The 14,454-nt window shown below is 37.3% G+C and overlaps 1 protein-coding gene across 3 annotated transcripts in view; it reads left to right on the top strand.

Annotated features, from left to right (window-relative positions):
* The window catches only part of GALNS (galactosamine (N-acetyl)-6-sulfatase), a 100,755-nt gene that overhangs the window by 72,484 nt on the left and 13,817 nt on the right, over positions 1-14,454 (top strand). For all 3 annotated transcript variants that reach the window (XM_053709287.1, XM_053710020.1, XM_053710822.1), the window contains 6 exons: positions 302-441; positions 620-723; positions 4,468-4,604; positions 5,002-5,104; positions 6,184-6,305; positions 10,609-10,726. In XM_053709287.1, coding sequence (XP_053565262.1) covers positions 302-441; positions 620-723; positions 4,468-4,604; positions 5,002-5,104; positions 6,184-6,305; positions 10,609-10,726 — 724 coding nt within the window. The remainder of the gene's footprint in view (positions 1-301; positions 442-619; positions 724-4,467; positions 4,605-5,001; positions 5,105-6,183; positions 6,306-10,608; positions 10,727-14,454) is intronic.

Here is a 14,454-nt window from a genome sequence, read left to right as displayed (position 1 = left end):
TAGCAACTTGCACACTACTTTTTATTGATACATAAACTTCCAGTAACAAGTTTCTACCGCTCTTAAAATCATTAGCTGTTTTATCAGCCAATACTTGGTCTGAACTTGCATATCATAATATACCAGGTCACATAATCCTGTATTGATGCCTTCCCCAACTCACTTAATCTATACCAGTTGCAAAATATTCAATGCATATGGTGTTATCTGGTTTATCTTTTTGATATTCTCTTTATATGTCACTTTCCACAAAGACTTTCCTAATCCTTATTAAGTGATCTCTATGCTTTCTGTTCCTCAGGTATGGAGATGCAGTGAGGGAAATTGATTTCAGCATCGGAAAGATCCTTGGACTGCTGAAGGACAGCGGTGTGGCAAAAAACACATTTGTATTCTTTACGTCTGACAATGGGGCAGCCCTGATCTCTGCTCCACATCAAGGTATGCACAAAAGCAAGTGCATTGTGGGAAAATATTCTGGTATCCTTTGCAGAAATCTCATTGCTTCTCTGGGTTTTTTTTTATTGATCATTATAGTCATAAATGGTAAAGGTACTAACTGGCGGCTGAAACTGTTACCAGTATTGCTTCATTTGCTCATACCAGTTTTATTTTGCAGGTGGCAGCAATGCCCCTTTCCTATGTGGAAAGCAAACCACATTTGAGGGTGGCATGAGGGTGCCAGCGATCGCATGGTGGCCAGGACGTGTGGATGCTGGTCAGGTGAGGAGAATATTCTTGCTTTCATACTAATACTTTTTATGGATCATGTTCCCAAAATGAAAGCATAGCTCAATTCAAAGCGCAGACCACTTAAAGGAACAGGAAACATATGGAGATTGTAATATCAAATATTTGATTTTTTATAGTTTATTTATTTTGCCTAATTTTTGTGCAGTTTAACTCTGAAAATTGTTGATTTTCCAATTCTGAGATCTGGAAGTTCACACTGCAGACTTTCAAGCCTAACCATCTGCAACATATCTCTAAGTTGCCTCAGCAGCAGGGATCAGATAAAGAAATGTAAATCAATATAAATTATGCTAACCTAATGACAGGTGCTAGTTATGTTTGTTTGACTGGTGGTTGAATTCCAGCAATTAAGGTGTTCATTTTTTTTAATATATGTTTACACTTGGCTGGTATTATATTCCACAGCAAGATGACACAAATATTTTGTAATTACAAGGTGTTCAGTGTCCCTTTAAATGTTACCTTTGAGAATGTCTGATAAAGGAGCACGCACAGGTAAATGGTTTATGTTTATTATTTATTCAGATTAATTATCCACATAGAAACCTTTACATTATAGTAAGTATTCAAACAGTTAGTAAATATGCACTTAGAAACCTGCATAGTTACATTAATAATGCTTGAAATAATATGTAGATATTTTTCATCAATATTTAGGTTCTAATACATTGAAAACTTTGCTTTTTTATATTTAAGATTCTGAAGTTAACTCTGCAGCTGCATTTCAATATCTTCAGAGCAGGGCTATGTGTAGAAGGCTGTGGCAGTGATGGGGTTAATAAATAGAAGTTTGTTCACTGCCCTTGTCTCTGAGGAAGTAAAAAAGCAGAAGGATATTCTGGTGTAGATGTGTAAGTCTGTGTCTTACTGATAGGACCCATATCTGATCTGCTGGTTTAATGTATTCCTTGCAATACTGGCAGCTCCTTACAAAATGTTCTTTGTCTTCAGAAAATGGAAGCAGAAGGTGTCTCAGAAAAATGTCATCTGCCTCCATCTGTCTGCACGGATTGTAGGAAATGCTGTGTATGACAGCGCATGTAGCGCAGAGATACTGAGCGTGAAGAACAGGGTGCCCAGCTTTCATTAACTTTGTCATTCTTTAAACTGTTGGAGCACAAACTAGATTCACCCTTTTATGTAAAGGGATATGACATAGTTTGAGATGTAATTATAAAATGTTTAGTTATGTGTAGTCAAAAAAATCTTTGCTATTTACTTATTTATTTTGTCAGTTTTCCTATAAACTGACTTTGAAAATGGTTCGTTTTCTCAATTTCTCTGAGTCATGGGTACTGCCATGTTGGAAACTAGATTTGCCCCTTATCTATCTCTTCTGTCAATGACAGAGATAGAGATTAAAAAAGGCAATAAAAAGAGTGTGCAAGTAAGGCTGTGTGGAAACCCTGTTACTTAAAGGGACATGAAACCCAAATTATATATTTCATGATTCAGATAGAGAATACAATTTTAACCAACTTTCTAATTTATTTCTATTATCTAATTTGTTTAATTCTCTTAGTATCATTTGTTAAAGGAACAGCAATGCACTAATGGTTTCTAACTGAACTCATGGGTGAGCCAATCACAATCGATATATAAATATATGCAGCTACCAATCAACAGCTAGAACCTAGGTTCTCTACTGCTCCTAAACTTTCCTAGATAAAGCTTTCAGCAAAGGATAACAAGAGAAGGGAGTGAATTAAATAATAGAAGTAAATTAGAAAGCTGTTTAAAAATGTATTATCTATCTGAATTATGAAAGAAAAATTTGGGGTTTCATGTCCCTTTAAGTTAACAATTTTATATTCCACAAACCTTGTTTGCACACTTTTTTTTAAAATGTTTTTTTTATTGCTTTGTATAATATCTGCCTCTAATTGTCCTCAGCAGAAGAGATAAAGTGGTAAACATAGGTTCCAACATGGCAGCGTCCAATACTTTATAGAAACTAAACCTTACACTTATATTGTCAATATTTAAACAGTTTATATAACTTAGGCTAATCTTTGCTTTGAATACATCATTATATCTAGCATTTATTTACTGATTAATATCCCTTTAAGAAATAGAGTATGTATTTTATAATACCAATAGTCTAGCTTCACCTGATGGTTCTTTTTTGATATCAAAATCTTTCTGTAGTATTTATATTTACTGAGTGACCTTCTTTTTAGGGGCAGGAGTTAAAGAGACACTAAACCCAAATGTCTTTCTTTCATGATTAAGATAGAGCATGGAATTTTATGCAACTTTCTAATTTACTTCTATTATCGATTTTTCTTCGTTCTTTTGCTATCTTTATTTGAAAAAGCAGGAATCTAAGCTTCAGCACCCTGGATAGAGCTTGCTGATTGGTGGCTACATTTAGCCACCAATCAGCAAGCGGAACGCAGGATGTGAACCAAAAATGGTCCGGCTCCTAAGCTTACATTACATAGAAACATAGAAACATAGATATTGACGGCAGATAAGAGCCATAGGCCCAGCAAGTCTGCCCGACCTTACCTAACAGTATAAACTTATCTAGTTCGTAGGATAGCCTTATGCTTGTCCCATGCATTTTTAAAGTCCCCAACAGTGTTTGTTGCTACTACCTCTTGAGGAAGTTTATTCCATACATCAATCACTCTTTCTGTAAAGAAGTGCTTCCTCAAATTACTCCTGAATCTACTACCCTTTAGCTTGAGCTCATGACCCCTTGTTCTTGAATTTTCCATTTTATGTAAAATACCCACAGCCTCAGTTTTACTAAACCCTTTAATGTACTTGAAAGTTGCTATCATATACATTAAAGGGTTTAGTAAAACTGAGGCTGTGGGTATTTTACATAAAATGGAAAATTCAAGAACAAGGGGTCATGAGCTCAAGCTAAAGGGTAGTAGATTCAGGAGTAATTTGAGGAAGCACTTCTTTACAGAAAGAGCGATTGATTTATGGAATAAACTTCCTCAAGAGGTAGTAGCAACAAACACTGTGGGGGACTTTAAAAATGCATGGGACAAGCATAAGGCTATCCTATGAACTAGATACGTTTATACATTCTTGATTTTCAAATAAAGATAGCAAGAGACCGAAGAAAACTTAATGGAGTAAATTGGAAAGTTGATTAAAATTGCATGCTCTATCTGAATCATGAAAGAAAACATGTGGGTTTAGTGTCCCTTTAAACAAAATATTTTTTTTACTTTATTAGTCTTAAGATTTGTTTGCAGTTACCTACACTATTGGTGCTATTAGTTATGTGATTAAGAGACTGTATAAGTTTTTGACCCTTCATTTTGTTTATAGCAATCCTCTGGGACATCTTTGACATTTATTAGGCCACGATTCACAGATGTTAATTTAAACAGCTGCTCGGAATACATTAGCAGCTCCTCTGTAAATTTTCTGTTCTGCTTACAGCAGCACCCCCTCTGTGAGTTGTACGGTGCTACTGAGAATGTTTGTAGTAGAACATTCTGTGCTAGTGTTTGGCCAGGCTGCCACACTGCCCGCCAGCCAGGCATAAATGTGACTAACATGTCACCAAAAGTTGTCGCCCCTTGCTTTAGCCAATACCAATCACTCCAAGTGCCACATATGACACGTGTGCCTTAGGTTGCATACGCCTGATATATGCAAGTAGACGTGACTGGTTCCTTGACAATTGTGTTGGTTTTTAAATTTGAAACAATTGTTTGAACCTATTTTCTTTTTAATCTCCCTCAGGTGAGCTATCAACTGGGTACCATTATGGATCTTTTCACAACCTGCTTGTCCGTGGCAGGGCAAGCTATCCCAGATGACAGATATCTTGATGGCATTGACCTATCATCTGTCATCCTCTCAGGAAAAGTGTTGGAAAGGTGAGGAATGATTTTTATATGTGAATGTTATCAATGAAATTTATCATACATAGAAAACCAGTCACACACAGATCTAATTCCCTGGTACATTGCATGTTTTAATACAGAGATTTAGTGAACTATGATTATGCTAGAATATCTAAATGAAGCACTGGATTACAAACTCTATTTAGGAAACCTGGCAGACTAGAATTTGAAGGATATCTACACATTTTACAGAATCCATAAATCCAACCCTGTAGTATAGATCTGAAGGCCGCAGATGTGAATCATTAGCTGTACAGTGGCACTTTTGTGATCTAAAAGTACTGAATACATTTTTTTTATAACAATTACAGTGATTTATTGTACATTTCATGGGTTAATTCTGCCTTTCCCATTACTATCAATCTCTCAGGCCAATATTCTATTATCGTGGTAATGAACTGATGGCAGTTAGGCTAGGGATGTACAAGGCCCATTACTGGACTTGGAGCAACTCATGGGAAGAATTGTCTGAGGTAAGCATTAAAGCTAATTACTGAGAGCCAATGTGTGCATTTGGAGCCTGCCTTTAATTACTGCTGTGTATTTCAATAACCAAATCAAGGAACTGGTGCTTACTGGATACAGCATATACAGGCTGGGGCCTAGTATGTGTATAGGAGTGGATTAGCAAAATATATGTAGACCAAAGTTTAAGTCTTTGTGTATTATTGTGATATTTACTATTTGCTTTAATTAATATAAATAAGCTATTGGGTAACCTTTTATTTTTTTCTCTGGGTGTCCCTCACTATATTGATTGTCTTTAGTATTGAATACCATTATGTTAAAATGTGTGTAGAGCTGTCAAGAAAAAAAATAATAATAGAGTAGAGATTTGGACTTTTTCTTTAGACTACAGCCAAATGAATTATTGAGGTCCATCTCTGGTCCTTTTAGCAGATTCATGCTTGGCTGAAGACGGAGGTCACACTGTCTGAGGACAGGGGATTCCATAGTGCGATGTGAATGAATGTCCATCATTCCACCTAGTGATTAGAGCCATTGTATAAATCCTAAAATGCTGCAGGGGATAATCTGAGATCTGTCTGGATAACTCTTTGTGCTGACACAGAATCAATGGAGCAATTTATCTCCAGGGGCCATGATGTGATTCTCATTGAGACCTCATCTGCTCTTTCCTTTATGGTTGAGGCAGTGAGGGAAGATAATTAGTATTCCTCACTGTCGCCTGGCTCTCCGTTATGGAATGTGACGCAGTCACCAGGCCTGATGTGATTTTTACAGGCTACTTTATTGAAATTCCTGCTTCCCACTACATTGCCCAGCTGTGCATTAAAAGCCCTCCCTTGAGTCACTTTGCTGCAGCAGTGAAGATCTCTATGAGCAAACTGCTGCCACTGTGTGCCACTCTTTATCACTTTCTAGTCACAATGAGACCTGCTGCATCCCCAAGGGAATTCACTCTATAGTGTGCGTAAGTGTGCGCACAGAGTTCAGACATCAATCAGAACATTTAGAACAGATGAATCTATCTATAATTAGGCAATCTTCTAAATAAGCAAACTCCTAACACATGTGCCTCTGGTTGCAGGGTATTGATTTCTGTCCAGGACAAAATATTAGTGGAGTGACAACACACACGCAAACAGAACATAGCATAAATCCCCTTCTGTTCCACTTGGGAAGAGACCCTGGGGAAAAGTACCCCATCAGGTGAGGATGACACGGTAACGAATGACTGTATGTTGGTAGAAGATTCTTTATGTCATAATCTCCTTTTGTTTTATGTTGTTCACCAGATAACGTGATTGGACGTTACTCACCCTAGGGGACCCTATGGAATTTAGAGGGGTAACACATACTACATTGTGTGTGTGTGTGTGTATATATATAGTTTCTCACAAAAAGCAGGCAGCCCACTGGTCTTTGCAATAAAAAATAGAATTTATTTCATCAGTTTAAAAAAACAAACGTTTCGGCACTGCATTGTGCCTTTGTCAATGTTACACCACAAAAAGAGTACAAGGACAGAGTGCAACTAAGCACCCAGAATCAGATAACAATACATTTAAAACAAACCCCCTTAAATAGAGGAAATACCCGCTTAACCTTTACCGCCATTCCTGTTTGCACGCTCATTCAATCTCCTAATTCTGACGTCACGCTGACACGTTAGCCGTGCCTAGCGTGATGACGCATAGCACGGCGTTGTCTTGACAACGTCAGAAGCATCACGTTGGCGTGTAAGCCGAATACCAAGAGATCACCAAGGGATAAACTGCGCATGTTCAGAAAATCATAATTTCATGAAGCGCAGCGGTTGCTATAGGCAACCAACGTAAACAAGCAACCTGTTGAGACAAGAGCCGCTCCGGGTGTATCTTAGTATGTGGCTTAGATGGAGGCAATTACAATGTGTTAATTGTCAGATTTCAAACCCAAATGTACAAATCAATTGACAGGTTGCTTGTTTACGTTGGTTGCCTATAGCAACCGCTGCGCTTCATGAAATTATGATTTTCTGAACATGCGCAGTTTATCCCTTGGTGATCTCTTGGTATTCGGCTTACACGCCGACGTGATGCTTCTGACGTTGTCAAGACAACGCCGTGCTATGCGTCATCACGCTAGGCACGGCTAACGTGTCAGCGTGACGTCAGAATTAGGAGATTGAATGAGCGTGCAAACAGGAATGGCGGTAAAGGTTAAGCGGGTATTTCCTCTATTTAAGGGGGTTTGTTTTAAATGTATTGTTATCTGATTCTGGGTGCTTAGTTGCACTCTGTCCTTGTACTCTTTTTGTGGTGTAACATTGACAAAGGCACAATGCAGTGCCGAAACGTTTGTTTTTTTAAACTGATGAAATAAATTCTATTTTTTATTGCAAAGACCAGTGGGCTGCCTGCTTTTTGTGAGAAACTAGTTATGATGCTAGCAGTGCATCGTGGCATTACTTATGGTATGATTGTGCAATCCTATCCATGACTTTATATATATATATATATATATATATATATATATATATATATATATATATATATATATATTGTAAATTATGCCTATTCTTCATCATCTTCCTGATGACATATATACTATTCAGATATAAGCTACTATAATTTTAAACCAGTCATTTTCAACATCGCTGACCTCAGTACACAGCATTTTTTTTTGAGAATGAACATTTTTTAATTGTTTGTATCTTTTTTTAAAGAGGAAGTTTTTTTTTGTTTTGTTTCTTTTTTTCTTTGTTACATCTAACAGACAATATTTTTAAAATGTATTACTATTTTTATGTTTTGTTTTTTAATGCTTGTGATTTGTGCTTCTGCCCACCAATAAACAGCATGAGTCTGGCTAGTGAGCGATTGGTCCTTAAAGGGACACTGAACCCAATTTTTTTCTTTTATGATTCAGATAGAGCATCCAATTTTAAGCAACTTTCTAATTTACTCCTATTATCAATTTTTCTTAATTCTTTGCTATCTGTATTTAAAAAGCAAGAATGTGAGTTTAGAAGCCGGCCCATTTTTGGTTCACAACCTGGGTTATGCGTGCTGATTGGTGGCTAAATGCACCCACCATTAAACAAGTACTGTCCAGGGCCTGAACCAAAAATTAGCTGGCTCCTTAGCTTAGATGCCTTCTTTTTCAAATAAAGATAGTAAGAGAATGAAGAAAAATTGATAATAGGAGTAAATTAGAAAGTTGCTTAAAATTGCATGCTCTATCTGAATCATGAAAGAAAAGAAAAAATTGGTTTAGTATCCCTTTAAGGCACAATTGTACACAGATATGCACTTTGGGGCCTATTTATCAAATGTCTGTCCGACATGATCCAATTAGTGGATCATGTCTGACAGACATCGCTGAATGCGGACAGCATTACGCTCTCCGCATTGCACCAGCAGTTCTTGTGAACTGCTGGTGCAATACCGCCCCCTGCAGATTCGCAGCCAATCGGCCGCTAGCGGTGGGTGTAAATCAACCCGATCGTATTCGATCTGGTTGATTTCTGGCGATCGCTGTCCGCCTCCTCAGAGCAGGCGCACAGGTTATGGAGCAGCAGTATTTAGACCGCTGCGTCATAACTTGTGTTTCTGGCGAGCCTGAAGGCTCAGCAGAAACACGGGGCTTCAAGCTTCATACGGAGCTTGTTAAATATGCCCCTTTATGTCAACTTCAAAATAAATAGCTTTAAGGTTTTTTCGTGCAAAAAAAGAAAAATAGTTTTAACAAGTTAAAATAGTGCTCTTTCCTTTGTATGATACAATTGTTTAGAGTTTAGTGCCCCTTTAAGCAGTTCATTTATTGAATGATTATAACCATACATTACCTCTGTTTACTTTCAAGTTTACGGTAATTTCCTGATTGTGTCATTAATTACACGAATGGAGCCAGTAGAAAATCAAAAGGACTGAAAGTGTCAAAGAAGCAAAGTCCATTGCTTTAAAGGGACATTCCACCCCAAATTTTAATATACATAGAGGCATTTCAGTTTTGAATAGAAGCATATTTGTAATATACATGTATTAGCAAAAATGCTTCTAGTAAAAGTTATAGCTGTTTCAAAAGTGTATTTAAGTATGCACCGTGCACCAGCATTTTAAACACAGCACTTGAGAACCTAATGTGCTCGTACCATCTGGTAATTACTCAATTTGTTAATAGCTGACATGATACAAGCCCTACTGGTGCCCTGAGCTGCTGCAGTATTTAAAATACTGGTGCACTGAGAATATCTACTATGCTTCACATGCACATGTAGAGAAAAATCTTAGCACTAAAACCGTGATGACTTTTACTAGAAGCTTTTTTTGCCAATACATGTATATTGCAAATAGGTTTCTATTCAAATATGTAATTTATCTATGTGCATTTCAATTTTGACCGGAATATCCCTTTAAATAAGCCATAAAATACTGTTGTATGAATGCTTCCTCTTGTTTTAGCTAGAACAACCAAAAAATCTGAGTCACGAAAAACTAACTTTTTACGGAAAAAAATGTGATCATTCATATAATTTGTCCTTTATTGCTTAGATAAATAATGTTTATTGAAAATGAATGATATCCCTTTGTACAGTTAATGTTTTATAAGGAATTGGATATGGAACCGGCAGTCATTTTTATGCATCAACTGCACTTTAGAGTTTTAGACTTTTTCACATTCTAGTTTAGTATAGTTAAGTTTTTTGTTTTTTATTTTGCAAAGTTCCTACCTTTGTGAATCTTACTAGATCAGCCCATTTGGTTTTTATGGGGAGACTGTATTAGTTTGGGGTATTTTTTACCCAGTCTACAGTTTATAGAGCAAGGAGGGTGCATTCAGGTTCATATTCCTCACCAGGTCAACATTAAGGTAAAATGAATTAGTAGTGAGGCTTCCCAATCTCACACCTGGTTTGCCTGTGTGTGCGCTGCTATACCACAGAGATCTATTTTCTGCTGTGCACAGGAGAGTGATATTAGGCAGGTGAGAGAGGGAGAATTTCTGCACGGTCCCCAGCACAGATGACACATAGCCTGGCCCCAGGTCCCACAGGTCTCATCGGCATCAGGAATGTGACCTTGTTGTCTTGAAACACAGCTGCTCCCCACACCGGAAGATCTAGCAAATCACCAAAGGGGCAATTAGAGTAAATGAAGCGAGTGCACGACACACCTGTGCTCGAGACCCAGGGGACATTGTAGGCAGGTCTGACAGTGGGGGAAGTAGCAGCCAGCATCAACTATACACTCGGCCACCTTGTTTCCCTTCTACCCTACACTGCGTTCCTCCTCCCCCGCCTTCATTATCACATCTCATTTCCTTTTTTGTGTGTGAGTCCCCTAAGCAATCAAGGGGTTAATACTTGCACCTGCTTCAGATACCCAAGCAGCATCAGTGGGGACCAGCCCTGATGTATTATTAGACAGGATATGGTTTAACTCGCCACATCCTGGGCTACAAAAATCTCTGCTAGAAAGAAAATCCAATTTAACCCTCTCATTTTAGCGTCTATCCTTTCCTGTTGCAGTGTACTGAAAACTGAGTACCAGGAAGCAATGAACAGAATTTCCTATGTTGTCCGACAGCACCAGCAAACAATGGTTCCAGGGGAACCTCAACTCAACATTTGTGACTTGGCTGTTATGGTGAGTACATTGGTAAAACAACTCGAAGAAACCACTTGCAGGTAAGATTACAGGGATAGAAAGGTCACAAATGAAACGTGCATTATATTATATACTTTCATTAGCAAAAATGCTTCTAGTATTACGGTTTGCTGCAGCATACACAGATATTCTGTGAGGGCCGTGCACAAGCATTCAAACATCATGTCTGCTCAGAGAGCTGTCGTTGGTGTCTATTGCTTCTAAAGAATATATTTACATCATACAAGCTGGTGTTTGAATGCAGGTGCACGGGTTTCACAGGATATGTGCGTATGCCGCAGGTAACCAGTTATAACTTTTATTAGAATCATTTTTGCTAATTAAAGTCAATTGCAAAAATGCTTCTATTTCAAATTGAAATGCACCAATGCACATTTCATTTTTGACCTTTCTATCCCTTTAAAAAGATTCATTGTACATCACTAAACATAGCTATTATAGGGGTAAAATAGTACAATTAATTTAAAGGGACATAAAATACTGTAATATGTAAGAGCATTTTATTATTGCTCTGTTGCTATCATATAACTGTGTTTAATGCTATCAAAGGGGTTACATGCATGGAGTTGGCTCTAGAACAGCAATGCATTAATGGGAACTTGCTGAATTAATCTGCTGAGCCAATGACAAGAGGCATATGTGCATAACCACCAGCTAGCTCCCAGTAGTATATTGCGTCTCCTGAGCCTATCTAGGTATTTCTACAAAGGCTACCAAGAGAGCAAAGCAAAATGTAATACTAGAAGTAAACTGGAGTGTCAATTTAAATTGCATGCTGTTTGAACTATAAGCATTTAATTTTGACTTTCATGTCATTAGAGAGACACTAAACCCACATTTTATTCAGATGATTCAGATAGAGCATGCAATTTTAAACAACTTTCTAATTTACTCCTATTAGCAATTTTTCTTCGTTCTTTTGATATCTTTATTTGAAAAGCAGGATTGCAAAGCTTAGAAGCTGGCCCATTTTTTTTGTTCATCACCTGGGTAATGCTTGCTGATAATTAAGTTACTTCATGTTGGATTAAATTCCTATTCACTAAACCCCTGTGAGTGTATCCACTTCTTTTGGAAACTTCTGCATACTCATTAGGATTGCGCCCAGGATTTATTACAGTGACGTGAGTGCTTGACCCTACCTAGCCTGTGTATATGTGTGTGTATGTATGTATGTGTGTATGTATATATATATATATATATATATATATATATATATATATATAAAGTAAAGAAAGTGGTTTTCAATCCTTCATTAATAATATGTATATGTCCAAAGATAGCCTTATAAGAGTCACTATGTATCTCCTGACACACAATTACTTCAAGTTTGAAGGACTATTCTATCTCCAGAGGTGTGGGACAGCAATGGGTGCCAAGTTTGCACCATCTTTCGCCAACCTATATATGGGTTGGTGGGAGCTGTCCCACATCTTTGGGGATAAGAATGCATTTAAAGATCAGATTGTGTTTTACAGGAGATACATAGATGACCTGCTTCTTATATGGAAGGGTACGGAAGATGAGTTGAACAATTTCATTTCCGTGATCAATAATAATGATGTGGGTTTGAATTTTACCTTCGAACATCACAAAGAGAGCATTTGCTTCTTAGACTTGACTTTGACTGGTACTGGAACTGGGCGCATAGTATGTGACACATATCGCAAGCCAATAACACGCAACACACTTTTGCATGCTAGGAGTTGCCATCCTCCACATGTACCCTTTTCAGTGGCTAAGGGTCAATTTATAAGGTTAAGGAGAAATTGTACGGAGGATGGAGCTTTTAGCATGCAAAGTGAGGAGTTGAGAAAAAGACTCAAAGAGAGAGGCTATGCAGATACTATCCTGGATAAAGCACAGGGGCAGGTAGCCAGGATAGATAGGAAGAAATTGCTCAATACAAGAAAGAGAACAGATAACATCAACCCAGTGAAAAAGAGAGAGTCTTATTTTGTCACTGAGTACAGCGCCCAATACAGAGATATCTGTAAAATAGTGAAAAAACACTTTAAAATGTTGGCAGCAGACGATGGTCTAGTAGAGTGTGTGGACAGAGGCCTAAAATGTTCATATAGGAAATGTAGAACTTTGGGTAACATTCTGTCCCCTTCTTGTTTACCAAAATCTAATAGAAAGTCTGAGAGCTCTTGGATACAACACAAAGGGCTATATAAGTGTGGTAAACGTAAATGCAGACCTTGTGAATACGCAATATTTTCTGACAGCTTCCATTCGACTAGTACAGGAGAAACATTTAAGATTGATACATGCCTCAACTGTACCACTACTTATGTTATTTATCTAATAACATGTATAGAGTGTTCTGTACAGTATGTAGGATTAACCTCAAATGATGCCAACACGAGAATTAGGAACCATTTATCCACGATCAGTTCAGGCACAGCAACAACCCCTCTTGTCCAGCACTTTGCTAAAAGGCACAATAAGACTTTGACCACTTTTCGCTGGCAGGCTATTGAAAGGGTGGCTACCCCCCTAGGGGAGGGGACAGAGATAAATTACTGGGCAAGAGGGAGATGTTCTGGATATTTAGACTGGGCACCAGAGTCCCCTCAGGTTTGAACTCTGAGTTCGACTTAATTAACTATTGGAAATAGATTATTTCCAATCTTGCTTAATTTGTGTTACTGTAATGAATATGGATTTGGTGTGGTATACACTTAAATAAAGACAGGATGATCCTGAATGAATACATTTGATTTCATTTGTTGATTCATTAGCTATATACCAAGTCCGGATTCATTGCTGTATTTGGTGTTTTTTAAATAAACACTTTATACTTTTTTCATGGAACTTTCATACATTCTTTATCTACACTTTTGGATGCAATAAGTTTTTCAATATATCTTTAATGAAGGAATTGTATGGTTACAACTTTTTCTACTATCTACTAAGGTTTTTTATTATTAATACATAAGATATTAGAACTGCTGCTATCCATCTAGTTATCATTCATTTCAATTGTAACGTTAGTCTGGCTAAGTGTTTAAGTTTGAATTTATATCAAATATAATAGACGTAATTTTGTTAGAATTATGTTCCTCCAGTTAAGAGTTCGATCCTATTATATTCAATCAAGATTGTATTGTAAGTTATAAATAAATAATAGGGAGGAGTGACAATTTCAACATGATTTTATTGTAACCAATGAGAATTTAGAGAAGGGTACTAAAGGTCTAACACAGGTGTGCCCATTAGCTATGATTACGGCTGTGTGCCGAAACATGTCAGCTATTTGTTCTCATGTTTGATTTTTTGTTCTTTGTTCTATTTTTACGCTGATACCCCCATGTTTTAATGAGTGTGACTACACTTGAATAAAGTTTATGTTTTTACCGCTATTTTGCTCTTTTTGCTGAAAACTTTGGGCTTGTGTGTATATATATATATATATATCAATAGCATAGATGTGCACTCTCACTTAGTAACAACTGCCAGGGTGCTAGTGAACATCAATATAGAAAAAAGAAACAAACTTGCACTCGCTGGTCTTTTTTAGTGAAATAATTTACTGCAAAATAGTGACGTTTCGAGGACAAAAATCCCCTTCCTCAGACAATGTGTTTAACAAACAATAGTGATTTTATACATTGTGTAGACCCAAACCCCTCCCCTCAATTAGACAAAAAAAACGCCAAATTGGTAACCATAGTGACCACTGAGTCACATTATACACAAAC

The sequence above is a fragment of the Bombina bombina genome, chromosome 1, assembly GCF_027579735.1.
Source record: "Bombina bombina isolate aBomBom1 chromosome 1, aBomBom1.pri, whole genome shotgun sequence".
Classification (NCBI taxonomy): Eukaryota; Metazoa; Chordata; class Amphibia; order Anura; family Bombinatoridae; genus Bombina; species Bombina bombina.
This window is presented reverse-complemented; position numbering and strand designations above follow the sequence as displayed.